Here is an 11,405-nt window from a genome sequence, read left to right as displayed (position 1 = left end):
CCAGCACTTTGGGAAGCCAAGGCAGGTGGATCACCTGAGGTCAGGAGTTCGAGACCAGCCAGGCCAACATGGTGAAACCCCGTTTCTATTAAAATACAAAAATTAGCTGGCCATGGTGGCAGATGCCTGTAATCCCAGCTACCCGGGAGGCTGAGGCAGGAGAATCGCTGTGAGCTGAGGTTGCAGTGAGCTGAGATGGCACCACTTTACTCCACCCTGGGCAAAAGAGCAAAACTCCATCTCAAAAAAAAAAAGAAAGAATCTGGGTGTTCATCCCCTCGCCTCCAAGGTTCCTGTACCACCACTGTTTAGTCAGCATACATTGGTTGAGCTGCTACCATGTGTCAGACAGTGGGGATATGGCAGTAAGCAGGGAGGGTCCTAGGAAGCTTATTTATTACCCATCTCTTGGGTAATAAATAAGAAAACAAATATAGTCTGTTCTTGTTATTTGTGGTAGTTATGTTCTAAGCCACTGCAAACATTTTTTTTTTTTTTTTTTTTTTTTTATTTGAGACGGAGTCTCGCTCTGTCGCCCAGGCTGGAGTGCAGTGGCCGGATCTCAGCTCACTGCAAGCTCCACCTCCTGGGTTTACGCCATTCTCCTGCCTCAGCCTCCCGAGTAGCTGGGACTATAGGTGCCCGCCACCTCGCCCGGCTAGTTTTTTGTATTTTTTAGTAGAGACGGGGTTTCACCGTGTTAGCCAGGATGGTCTCGATCTCCTGACCTCGTGATCCACCCGCCTCGGCCTCCCAAAGTGCTGGGATTACAGGCTTGAGCCACGGCGCCCGGTCCCAAACATTTAATTAGTGAATACTAAATCACTGTCCCAGGGGAAATACAGGGTTAACTTCCTGCTAGCCTGTGGTTACAATAACATTTTAGTCAACTGATCAATATGTATCCTTGTTGTATGTATTTTTCTGTGTAAAGAGACCTTATTTTATATATTTTGTTTGATTTGTTAACACTGAACCCAAGGCCAACAGCACTGTAACTCATGCCTGAAGGAAGCTAATCTAACACATGTATTTTCTCTGTAAGGCATGTCACAGCTTTCTCACACGTAGAAACACTAGACAGCATTTCGGCACTATACTTGGGCCATCTTAAACAGTGAAATCACCAACAGAAAGCACAAAAATATGGCTCTAAATATACCACTAAAAGGATACACTTGTTTAGAGTAAGAACATGCACATTGGGGAGGGGACTTAAATTTTTCTTCACTTTGTTCATAAATGATGATGAAAATGCCAAAAGTATTGATTTTGGGGTTACAAATAAATTTTAGCAAGTAGGAGAATGTGCAGATATGGAATCCACAGATAATGAGGATGGACTATAAAGTGATTTCAGAGAGTGCTTTTTAAAAATAAAAGTGGTTAGGAAATACAGTGTCATGGGGGTTGTTACATGTGACAGTGAGGTCAGAGAAGGACTTTCTGAGACCTGAGAATGAAGACCATGGAGGCATAGAGCTCCTCCTCTCTGAATCCATGCCCCCATCAGCCACATACCACATAGGGAGGCCACGGATGGGCCATGGTGGGTGGTGGTAGCCTTTGCACCATGGTGAGCAGAGATGGCTGGCTCTCCTTAGGGCTCCGGCTGGAAGGTGTATACCGGAAAGGGGGCGCTCGTGCCCGCAGCCTGAAACTCCTGGCTGAGTTCCGTCGAGATGCCCGGTCGGTGAAGCTCCGACCAGGGGAGCATTTTGTGGAGGATGTCACTGACACACTCAAACGCTTCTTTCGTGAGCTCGATGACCCTGTGACCTCTGCACGGTTGCTGCCTCGCTGGAGGGAGGCTGCTGGTACTCCTAAGATCCCTGAGAACCAAGGCCCAACCAGGATCTCTGCCTTCCCCCACCAGAATCCATGGTTTGGCAGCCCTCCTCCCCATCACTTCCCACCCTGGGGGATCATCCGGAGACTTGGCTCAGGGGGAGGTGGGAAGGGGGCAGAGACACATCCATCCTGCGTTTGTGTCTAAAAATCCCTCCCTCCATACCAGCTGCCACTCTTTCTTCCTGGGTCCTCCCCAACCCTCCTCCATTCCATCCCCAGAGCTGCCCCAGAAGAATCAGCGCCTGCAGAAATATAAAGATGTGATTGGCTGCCTGCCGCGGGTCAACCGCCGCACACTGGCCACCCTCATTGGGCATCTCTATCGGTCAGTATAGCCAGACCCTCTGCAGGACCCTTCCTCACCTCAGTCTGACCCTGCACTTTCATTCATTCATTCATTCATTCATTCATTCCACAAACAGTTGTTAAGTGAAGGTATCATAGCATCAAGGTTCAGAGAATGGATTTGGGGGATCAGGCAGACCTAGGCTTTAATCTGGTGCCATCATTGTAGCTGTGTGACTTTGGGTAAATTACTTGTACCTCAATTTCTTCATTTCTAAAAGGAAGTAATGGATGATGTAATGAATCATATCCACCTCATAGGTTATGAGAGAGTTAAATGAAGGCTGGGCGCATGGTGTCTCACGCCTGTAATCGCAATACTTTGGGAAACTGAGGTGGGCGGATCACCTGAGGCCAGGAGTTCAAGACCAGCCTGGCCAACATAGTGAAACCCAGCCTCTACTAAAAATACAAAAATTAGCCCTGCGTGGTGGTGCATACCTGTAATCCCAGCTACTCAGGAAGCTGAGGCACGAGAATCACTTGAGCCCGGGAGGTGGAGGTTGCAGTGAGCCAAGATTGTACCACTTCACTCCAGCCTGGGTGACAGAGACCCTGTCTCAAAAAAAAAAAAAAAAAAAAAGAGAGTCAAAATTCATTAAATTCTTAGTACAGTACATGCCAGTACATCTGGCATGTCATAAGCCTTCAGAAATGGTTAGCAATCAATATTATTTTGTTTTATTATGTGATGTCAGGGAAAGCATTAGATACAAGAAACACAAAAACGAATAAAATGCACATCTACCTTTACCAATCTGTTAGGAAGACAGGTCTTTGAGCAATTCTGGGGAGAAACCCTTTCTGTATTGCACTGATTACACTATATTACAGGGGCCAGGTGTGGTGGCTCACACCTGTAACCCCAACACGTTGGGAGGCCAAGACAGGAGGATCATTTGAGCCCAGGAGTTGGAGACCAGCCTGGGTAACATAGTGAGACATCCCATCTCTACAAAAGATAAAAATAAATAAATAATAAAAACATACTATATTATAGGGATTGGTCAACTACAGGCCCATGGGGCCAAATCCAGCTTATTGCCTATGTTTATAAATAAAGTTTTGTACATAAAGTGTAAAGCCACACCCATTCATGTATACATTTCCTATAGCTCCTTTCATGCTGCAGCAACAGAGTTGAGGAGTTACAACAGAGACTGTCTGGCCTGCAAGCCTAAAATGTCTACCATCTGTCCCTTTACATAAAAAGTTTGCTGATTCTTGCCTTATCTGTCTCCCCTAGACTGGGAGCTCCTTGATGCCAATATTGTCTTACTACTGTATCCCAAGCACTTAGCCCAGGCATACAATAGGGATTCAATAAGTGTTTGCTGAATGAATGGCTACATTGATGAAGACCCTGGCACCCCTCTGCAGGGTGCAGAAATGTGCGGCTCTAAACCAGATGTGCACGCGGAACCTGGCTCTGCTGTTTGCGCCCAGCGTGTTCCAGACGGATGGGCGGGGGGAACATGAGGTTCGGGTGCTGCAGGAGCTCATTGACGGCTACATCTCTGTCTTTGATGTAAGACTTTCCTGACCTCTAACTCACAATCCCTTTCCCCTACCCTCACAGGACCCAGAGACTCTGGATCCTGCTCACCCCAACAAGCCCCCAGCCCAGGCCTCTGGTGGCCCACTACACCAGGAACCACCTCCCAGAACCCTGGGCCTTTTTCTCCCACAACCTCACTTCTAACATCCTCACACCCTTGGTTCTTAGCTCTTCTGGCCTCCAGCCCTTTTAAACAGGTCCTCCTTGGCCTTGAGATCTTCCCTGCAGATCCTCTTCCAGCACCTCAACACTCTCTTTTGTCTCTTTCACAGATCGATTCTGACCAGGTAGCTCAGATTGACTTGGAGGTCAGTCTTATCACCACCTGGAAGGATGTGCAGGTAACTCGTCCTGACCTTAGTCTCCTGAATGCGGCAGGAGGAGACATCAGGACAGGAAGCTGACTTTCTGCCCAGCTGAGGAAGTTTCCTTTCCAGCCTGTCCTTCGGGACACTAGCACTCAGCTCTCTGGGAGACAGAGGAAATCCAATGAGAGAAGTGCTTTGGGGAGTGGGGTTTGGTTATGGTTTGCTCCATTTGTTCCACCATGAGGATTCTTCCTGGTGATAATCTTGACACTGGATAGTTTGTTTTGGTTTTCTGTGGGAGCATCAAGTGAGACCTTACTACTAAGTGTAAGAGATCCAAGGAGGAGTTAGTAAAATCAGACAAAGCAGTGAGAATAATAATAAATATAATAGCAAACATAACTGAGGACTTATTATATTCCAAGCACCTCTAATCTCATGTTAGTATCATACAACTCCATGAAGTAGATAGTCTCATTTTTTTAAATAAAGAAACTGAGGCTCAGAGGGTCATTTATTCAAGGTCACCCTGTAGCGAGTGGAAGAGACCAGGCAGTCTGACTCCACATCTGTCCTCCCAACCACTCTGATGCCTTGGGGAGCACATATGCAGCCTAAAGATGCAGTTTTGCCACTTCCAGAGTTCTCCCTTTTAAGAGCCTGAGTGACATTGGGGTTGGGAGGAGATCTTTGTTGGAAGAATCGCTTATGAGGCAACACGAGGAACCCTCTGACTTTGATTTCTTTTGCATCCTTTTTTTGTCCTTCTGACTTTTTTACCCCTCCCCTCAGCTGTCTCAGGCTGGAGACCTCATCATGGAAGTTTATATAGAACAGCAGCTCCCAGACAACTGTGTCACCCTGAAGGTTGGTCCCGAGGGGATTGGAGGGGAAGTAAGAGGATAGTGAGGTTCCAGGGGCAATGGCCTGACCAGCATGGGTTCTCTGCTCTTGCCCTGACCCCAGGTGTCCCCAACCCTGACTGCTGAGGAGCTGACTAACCAGGTACTGGAGATGCGGGGGACAGCAGCTGGGATGGACTTGTGGGTGACTTTTGAGATTCGCGAGCATGGGGAGTTGGGTGAGTATGACCATGCCTATGTGTTCACGCATGTATATATGCCTGTGTGTGGTTGTGTGGTCAAGGTCATCAGTGACTTCATGTTACCAAAATACAGCGGACTCATCCACTCATCCATGCGAGGGGACATTCAACACAGTTGACTCACTCCCTCTTTCTCAGTATTCTTCCATCTTGGCCTTAGTGACCCCCACAAGCTTGTAGTTTACCTTCTACCTTAAAGGGAGCTTCTCTTCCTCTTTTGCCCAGATTCCAAATGTTGGAGAGACCCCCAGCTCAATCCTGGGCCCTTTTCTCTTATCTATCTACATTTCTCCTTGGATGAACTAACCTATTCTCATGGTTTTAAATGCCATTACTAACCCGACATCCAAATTTATATCTCTGGCCCACATCTCTCCTCTCAGCTCCAGACTCACATATCCAAATGCCGACTCGACACCGCCACTTCTGACAACCAACTCAAATGTAAAACATCTAAGACCAATTTAGATGGTTTCTAGTCCCCTTTCCTAAAAAAAAAGTCTAGGCCATTCTCCAGTTTTTCCCAACTCAGTAAATGGTAGCACAATTCACCTGGTGATTAAGGCCAGAAACCTGGGAGTCCTCTGGGACTCCTCCCTTTGTGTCATTTTCATACCCAACTCACCAACTAGTCTTGTCGATTCCATTAGAATCAATCATTTCTCTCCATCTCCACTGCTACCACCATCCTAGCTGAAGTCACCATTATCTTTTTGTCAACAGTAACCACTAAAATGCGTGGCCCCAGAAAGGGGATAGCTGGACAATGTTCCATGCTTGCCTCCCTACAATCAATTTTCCACGCAGCAGCAAAGTGAACATTTCAAGCATAAATCAGCTCATATCCTTCCTATGGTTAAAACCCTTCAGTGGCTTCCCATTGAACTTAAAGTATCATTCCAATCCCTTACCATGGCTCACATGGCCCTGAATGTCTGCCCCTACGTCCTCCATGCCTCATCTCACATCACCTGTTCTTATATCTATCCTCTTCGTTATAGCTACATTGGCTGTTTACTTCCCCAAATACATCTTTCCTGATTGACAGCCTTTGTTCTTGCATATTGTCATGCTTGAAATCTATCACCCAATCGTAGGATGGCTTGCTCTTCCTAATCCTTCAGATCTCTGAGTCTCATCTTCAAGTGCCACTTTTGAAAGGTCTTGCCTGACTACCCTATTTCAGTTGCTGTGCTGTTGCTCGCTCAGCTTATTGTTTCTTGCAAAGCAATTATTTGTCTGCAATTATTTTGTGCCTCTACCCTCACTAGACTGTGTGCTTTGTGAAGGGAGGCCATGTGTATCATGCTCACCACTGTATCCCAGGGCCAGCACAGTACCTGGCATAGAGACAGTGAAAAATAAATGTCTGTGGTTGGATAATTGAATGGATGAATGAATGACTGGTGAGAGCTGGACTGGTGAGGGCTTAGTATGAATATTCTGGTTGATATATACCCTCACCTTACCCCTTAAGAGCGGCCACTGCATCCCAAGGAAAAGGTCTTAGAGCAGGCCTTACAATGGTGCCAGCTCCCAGAGCCCTGCTCAGCCTCCCTGCTCTTGAAAAAAGTCCCCCTGGCCCAAGCCGGCTGCCTCTTCACAGGTGAGCCTCCTTCCTCTGCCCAGCACCCCCCAGGTCTCTCCCCTAGCACCCTCGACCCATGATTGCCCATCTGTGCCCAGGTATCCGACGTGAGAGCCCACGGGTGGGGCTGTTGCGGTGTCGTGAGGAGCCACCACGCTTGCTGGGAAGCCGCTTCCAGGAGAGGTTCTTTCTGCTGCGTGGCCGCTGCCTGCTGCTACTCAAGGAGAAGAAAGTGAGGCCCTGGGGCCAGAGGCGTGGGATGCTGGGTGGCCATGGAGAGGAGCCATGACTCCACCCACCCTCTGACTCCACAGCCCATGCTCTCATCAATCTCATTGCTTTCCTGCCCCCTACTTCTGAGACCCTGTGACCACAAACCCCATTGCTTCCATGACATCTTGACCTCATTAACCATGATTTCTCATCTCTCGATCTCACTGACTCTGTTTCTGTTCTCAGAGCTCTAAACCAGAACGGGAGTGGCCTTTGGAAGGTGTCAAAGTCTTCCTGGGAATCCGCAAGAAGTTAAAGCCCCCAACACCGTGAGTTTTCTTCCCCAGCCCGCACTTCCACGACCTTCCTGCCTTCACCCCCCTGCCCTTTCTGACTGCCCCATCACTGTTCGTCTTTGTCTCCCAGGTGGGGCTTCACATTGATACTGGAGAAGATGCACCTGTGAGTACCTCCTGCCCTGGCTTCTCTGGCCCAGCTCTGCACTCTGTCTTTTCTCCTCCCTCTTTCTATGCTCCATTCCTATAGCTGTGACCCTCTCTCTCCCTCTGATTCCACTCTGATCACCCCAGCTACTTGTCCTGCACTGACGAGGATGAGATGTGGGATTGGACCACCAGCATCCTTAAAGCCCAGGTGAGGGGAAGGAAAAGGCTGAGGGCTGGGTCTGTGGTCCCCCTGGGGCCCAGCTATCCTCCTCAGTGCCTTTCATGCCCACTGGTGCCAACCCCTCACGCTCCCACCAGCACGATGACCAGCAGCCAGTGGTCTTACGACGCCGTTCCTCCTCCGACCTTGCCCGTCAGAAGTTTGGCACTATGCCTCTGCTGCCTATCCGTGGGGATGACAGTGGAGCCACCCTCCTCTCTGCCAATCAGACCCTGGTAAGGCACCCCAGTCTGCCCCAACCCCTGATTCCTGCTGTAACCCTTGTCACGTTGCAGTAGGGAGTGGTGTGCCTGCTAGCCTGGTGCCACCCTATGCTCACTGTCCCCCTCCCTTCTGCCTTCTTCACCCCCATTCACCACTCCTGTCTCCTGTTGCTAGTCCTCACTGTGTCTTTATATCTTTCCCTCCCCTTGTCCCCACCCCACCTGTGTCCAGCGGCAACTACACAACCGGAGGACCCTGTCCATGTTCTTTGTGAGTATTGTGCCTGCTCCAGCAGTATGCCTGTCAACCCTGTGTTCCTCTGTGCTGCCTGAGCCCCGGATGTGCTCTGTTTTCCTCATGTAGGCCATCAGGGTGTGTGTAGGCCATCGGGGTGTGTGTGTGTGTGTGTGTGTGTGTGTGTGGGTGTGTGTAGCCCATCGGGGGGGGGGGTGTGTGTGTGTGTGTGAGAGAGAGGGAGAGAGGACAGAGAAAGAGAGAAAGGGAGAGGGAGAGGGACAGGACAGAGAGAGAGGAGGCCAGAAAGAATGAGGAAAATGAGAGGTATAAGGTGCGGTAATAAAAGGAGAAAGTTCGGGCACAGTGGCTCACACCTGTAATCCCAGCACTTTGGGAGGCTGAGGTGAGTGGATCACCTGAGGTCAGGAGTTCAAGACCAGCCTAATCAACATGGTAAAATCCCGTCTCTACTAAAAATACAAAATTAGCCAGATGTGGTGGCACATGCCTGTGATCCCAGCTACTTGAGAGGCTGAGGCAGGAGAATCACTTGAACCTGGGAGGCAGAGGTTGCAGTGAGCCGAGATCACACCACTGCACTCCAGCCTAGGCAGCAAGAGTGAAACTCTGTCTCAAAAAAAAAAAAAAAAAAAAAAAAAAAAAAAAAAGGGGAAAGTTGTCACAGAATCTGTGAAATAGAAGGAAAGTGATGAAGTGAATGCATTTTGGAGTTAGACAGACCTGGGTTCAAACCCCAGCTCTGCCATTTACTCATTATGTGATGCTGGGCAACTTAACCCCTTTGCATTCAGTTGACTCTTTTGTAGTGTAACCCACTGCACAGGGTTGTTCTAGTATTATACATGCCAAGTATTTTACAGCATCTGGCCCAGAGGAAGAGCTCAGTAAATGTTAGTGATTAATAATCTGGTAACTTTAACTCTGTGCCCACTCCTGCCATCCCATTCCCGTTCAGCCGATGAAGTCATCCCAGGGGTCTGTGGAGGAGCAAGAGGAGCTGGAGGAGCCTGTGTATGAGGAGCCGGTGTATGAAGAAGTAGGGGCCTTCCCTGAGTTGACCCTGGACACTTCTACCTCTTTCTCCACCACACGGGAGTGGACAGTGAAGCCAGAGAACCCCCTTACCAGCCAGAAGTCCTTGGATCAACCCTTTCTGTCCAAGTCAAGCACCCTGGGCCAGGAGGAGAGGCCACCTGAGCCCCCTCCGGGCCCCCTTTCAAAGAGCAGTCCCCAGGCACGGGGGTCCCTGGAGGAACAGCTGCTCCAGGAGCTCAGCAGCCTTATCCTGAGGAAAGGAGAGACCACTGCAGGCCTGAGAAGTCCTTCCCAGCCATCCAGCCCCCAATCCCCCAGTCCCACTGGCCTTCCAACACAGACACCTGGCTTCCCCACCCAACCCCCCTGCATTTCTAGTCCACCCTCCAGCCATCCCCTCACATGACCCTAGGACCAGCAGTCTGAGAGGGTAGGTACCAGAAGACCCAGAAGCTCTCATCATGGCACTGTTGCAGCTTCCTCTGGCCCGGCTGGAAAGACTCCAGAATCCAGTGTGGTGCTGTGGAAGGAGCATTGGACTGAAGGCTTCAGTGGCTGTGTGTCCCAGGACAGGTCATGGCTCCTCTCTGGGCCCAGCCCATTTATCTGTACCATGAGGTAACTGAAGTAAGGAGAGCAGTGAATGTCAAACTGTCAGAGCCATAAGCCTCACATATTTTCCCTCAACAAGGGCAGCTCCTGCTTTATATATTTGATATGTAGGGGTTCTGTGAGAGATTTTGGGTTTTAAAGGAATGGTTTTATTGCATTAAAGAAAAAAATGCTTTGGAAACCAGAGGCCTGGATGATGTTAAAGTCTATCCTGTCCCACTTCCTACATTCTGGGACTACAGTGAAGCCTGGAGTAGGGAGACTGATTGAGTTTGGGGGCTGGGACCAGGGGAGTCAAAAATAGATGAGTAATTGTCAATAAACCTTGGAACCAAAAGACTACCATTCTCATTCATTCATTCAACAAATATGTATTGTGCACCTAATTGGTCCCAGGTCTGGGGATATAGCATGAACAAAACAAACAGGGCCCCTGCTCTTATGGATCCTCCATTGTGGAGGGGAACAGAAAATAGCAAATAAACACATAAACCAGTACTTGAACAAGTGAGTTTAGTGCTGTGAAGAAACTGAACCAAAGTGATGAACTTGAAGAGTGATTGTGGAGGCCAGGCGCAGTGGCTCACACCTGTAATCCCAGCACTTTGGGAGGCTGAGGGGGATGGATTATCTGAGGTCAGGAGTTTGAGACCATCCTGGCTAAGATAGTGAAATCCTGTCTCTACTAAAAAAACAAACTTAGCTGGTTGTGGTGGCACGTGCTTGTAATCCCAGCTACTCAGGAGGCTGAAGCAGAAGAATCACTTGAATCTGGGAGGCGGAGGTTGCAGTGAGCCGAGATGGCACCATTGCGCTGCAGTCTGGCAACAGAGCGAGACTCCGTCTCAAAAAAAAAAAAAAAAAAAAAGTGATTGTGGAAATGGCCTTTGGACTGGGTGGATGGGGAAGGCATCTGTGAAGAGTTGCAAAGGGAAAGAAGCTGTTGGAAGACACAGGTGGAATGCTGGAAGGAAGAGATTCTGGAGAAGGAAAGCGGGCATGAAGAACGCTCTGCACTGGAAGGTACTTGGTCTACTGAGGGAACAGCAAGGAGGCTGGAGCACAGTGAGCGGACAGTGGGAGGAGAGTACAGGCTGAAGTAAGAAAGACCAGCAGGGTCTTCCATGCATACCCTTGAAGGCCATGGATTCTATTTGGATTTTATTCTGAAGCAATTGCATTTTAAGCAAGTAAATGATGAGATCTTATTTCCCTTTAAAAAAGAAAAAAAGGTTGATCACTCTGCTGGGTGAACAGTGGGTTGGGGTGGGGGAAGTGTGGAAGTAAGGAGACCAGATATTAGACCAGAAGTCTAATAATGAGGGCTTGGACTAGGATAGTGGTCTTGGAAATTGAGGGAAGTGGATCAAGAGGTTTTTGTTTGCTTATTGTTGTCTGAAATAGAACCTGTAGGACCTACTGATGGATAGAATGTAGGAGTAGGGGAAGGCACACTGACTCTGGGTTTCTGGCTTAACTAACTGGAGGAAATTCGGTGCCATTTAAAACGTTACCGGGGGAGGATCACGTTGAAGGAGCTTTAAAAGCTTTAGCCGGGTGCGGTGGCTCAAGCCTGTAATCCCAGTACTTTGGGAGGCCGAGACGGGCGGATCACGAGGTCAGGAGATCGAGACCATCCTG

The 11,405-nt window shown here is 48.9% G+C and overlaps 1 protein-coding gene across 15 annotated transcripts in view; it reads left to right on the top strand.

Moving 5' to 3' along the window:
* The window catches only part of ARAP3 (ArfGAP with RhoGAP domain, ankyrin repeat and PH domain 3), a 28,490-nt gene extending 18,389 nt beyond the window's left edge, over positions 1 to 10,101 (top strand). For 6 of the 15 annotated variants that reach the window (XM_073994460.1, XM_065545901.1, XM_065545899.1 and 3 more), the window contains 14 exons: positions 1,605 to 1,817; positions 2,071 to 2,176; positions 3,577 to 3,724; positions 4,027 to 4,095; positions 4,855 to 4,929; positions 5,029 to 5,143; positions 6,645 to 6,773; positions 6,854 to 6,987; positions 7,215 to 7,297; positions 7,395 to 7,430; positions 7,559 to 7,622; positions 7,733 to 7,870; positions 8,091 to 8,129; positions 9,073 to 10,101. In XM_073994460.1, the coding sequence (XP_073850561.1) occupies positions 1,605 to 1,817; positions 2,071 to 2,176; positions 3,577 to 3,724; positions 4,027 to 4,095; positions 4,855 to 4,929; positions 5,029 to 5,143; positions 6,645 to 6,773; positions 6,854 to 6,987; positions 7,215 to 7,297; positions 7,395 to 7,430; positions 7,559 to 7,622; positions 7,733 to 7,870; positions 8,091 to 8,129; positions 9,073 to 9,558 (1,835 nt within the window). In that variant the 3' untranslated portion in view covers positions 9,559 to 10,101. Of the gene's footprint in view, positions 1 to 1,604; positions 1,818 to 2,070; positions 2,177 to 3,576; positions 3,725 to 4,026; positions 4,096 to 4,854; positions 4,930 to 5,028; positions 5,144 to 5,890; positions 6,774 to 6,853; positions 6,988 to 7,214; positions 7,298 to 7,394; positions 7,431 to 7,558; positions 7,623 to 7,732; positions 7,871 to 8,090; positions 8,130 to 9,072 lie in introns of all 15 variants that reach the window. The other 9 variants (XM_073994458.1, XM_073994456.1, XM_045394345.2 and 6 more) reach the window with 6 other exon arrangements.
* The last annotated feature ends 1,304 nt before the right edge of the window (positions 10,102 to 11,405 follow it).

The sequence above is a fragment of the Macaca fascicularis genome, chromosome 6, assembly GCF_037993035.2.
Source record: "Macaca fascicularis isolate 582-1 chromosome 6, T2T-MFA8v1.1".
Classification (NCBI taxonomy): Eukaryota; Metazoa; Chordata; class Mammalia; order Primates; family Cercopithecidae; genus Macaca; species Macaca fascicularis.
Note: the sequence above shows the minus strand (reverse complement) of the source record. Positions and strands in the feature narration are given on the sequence as shown.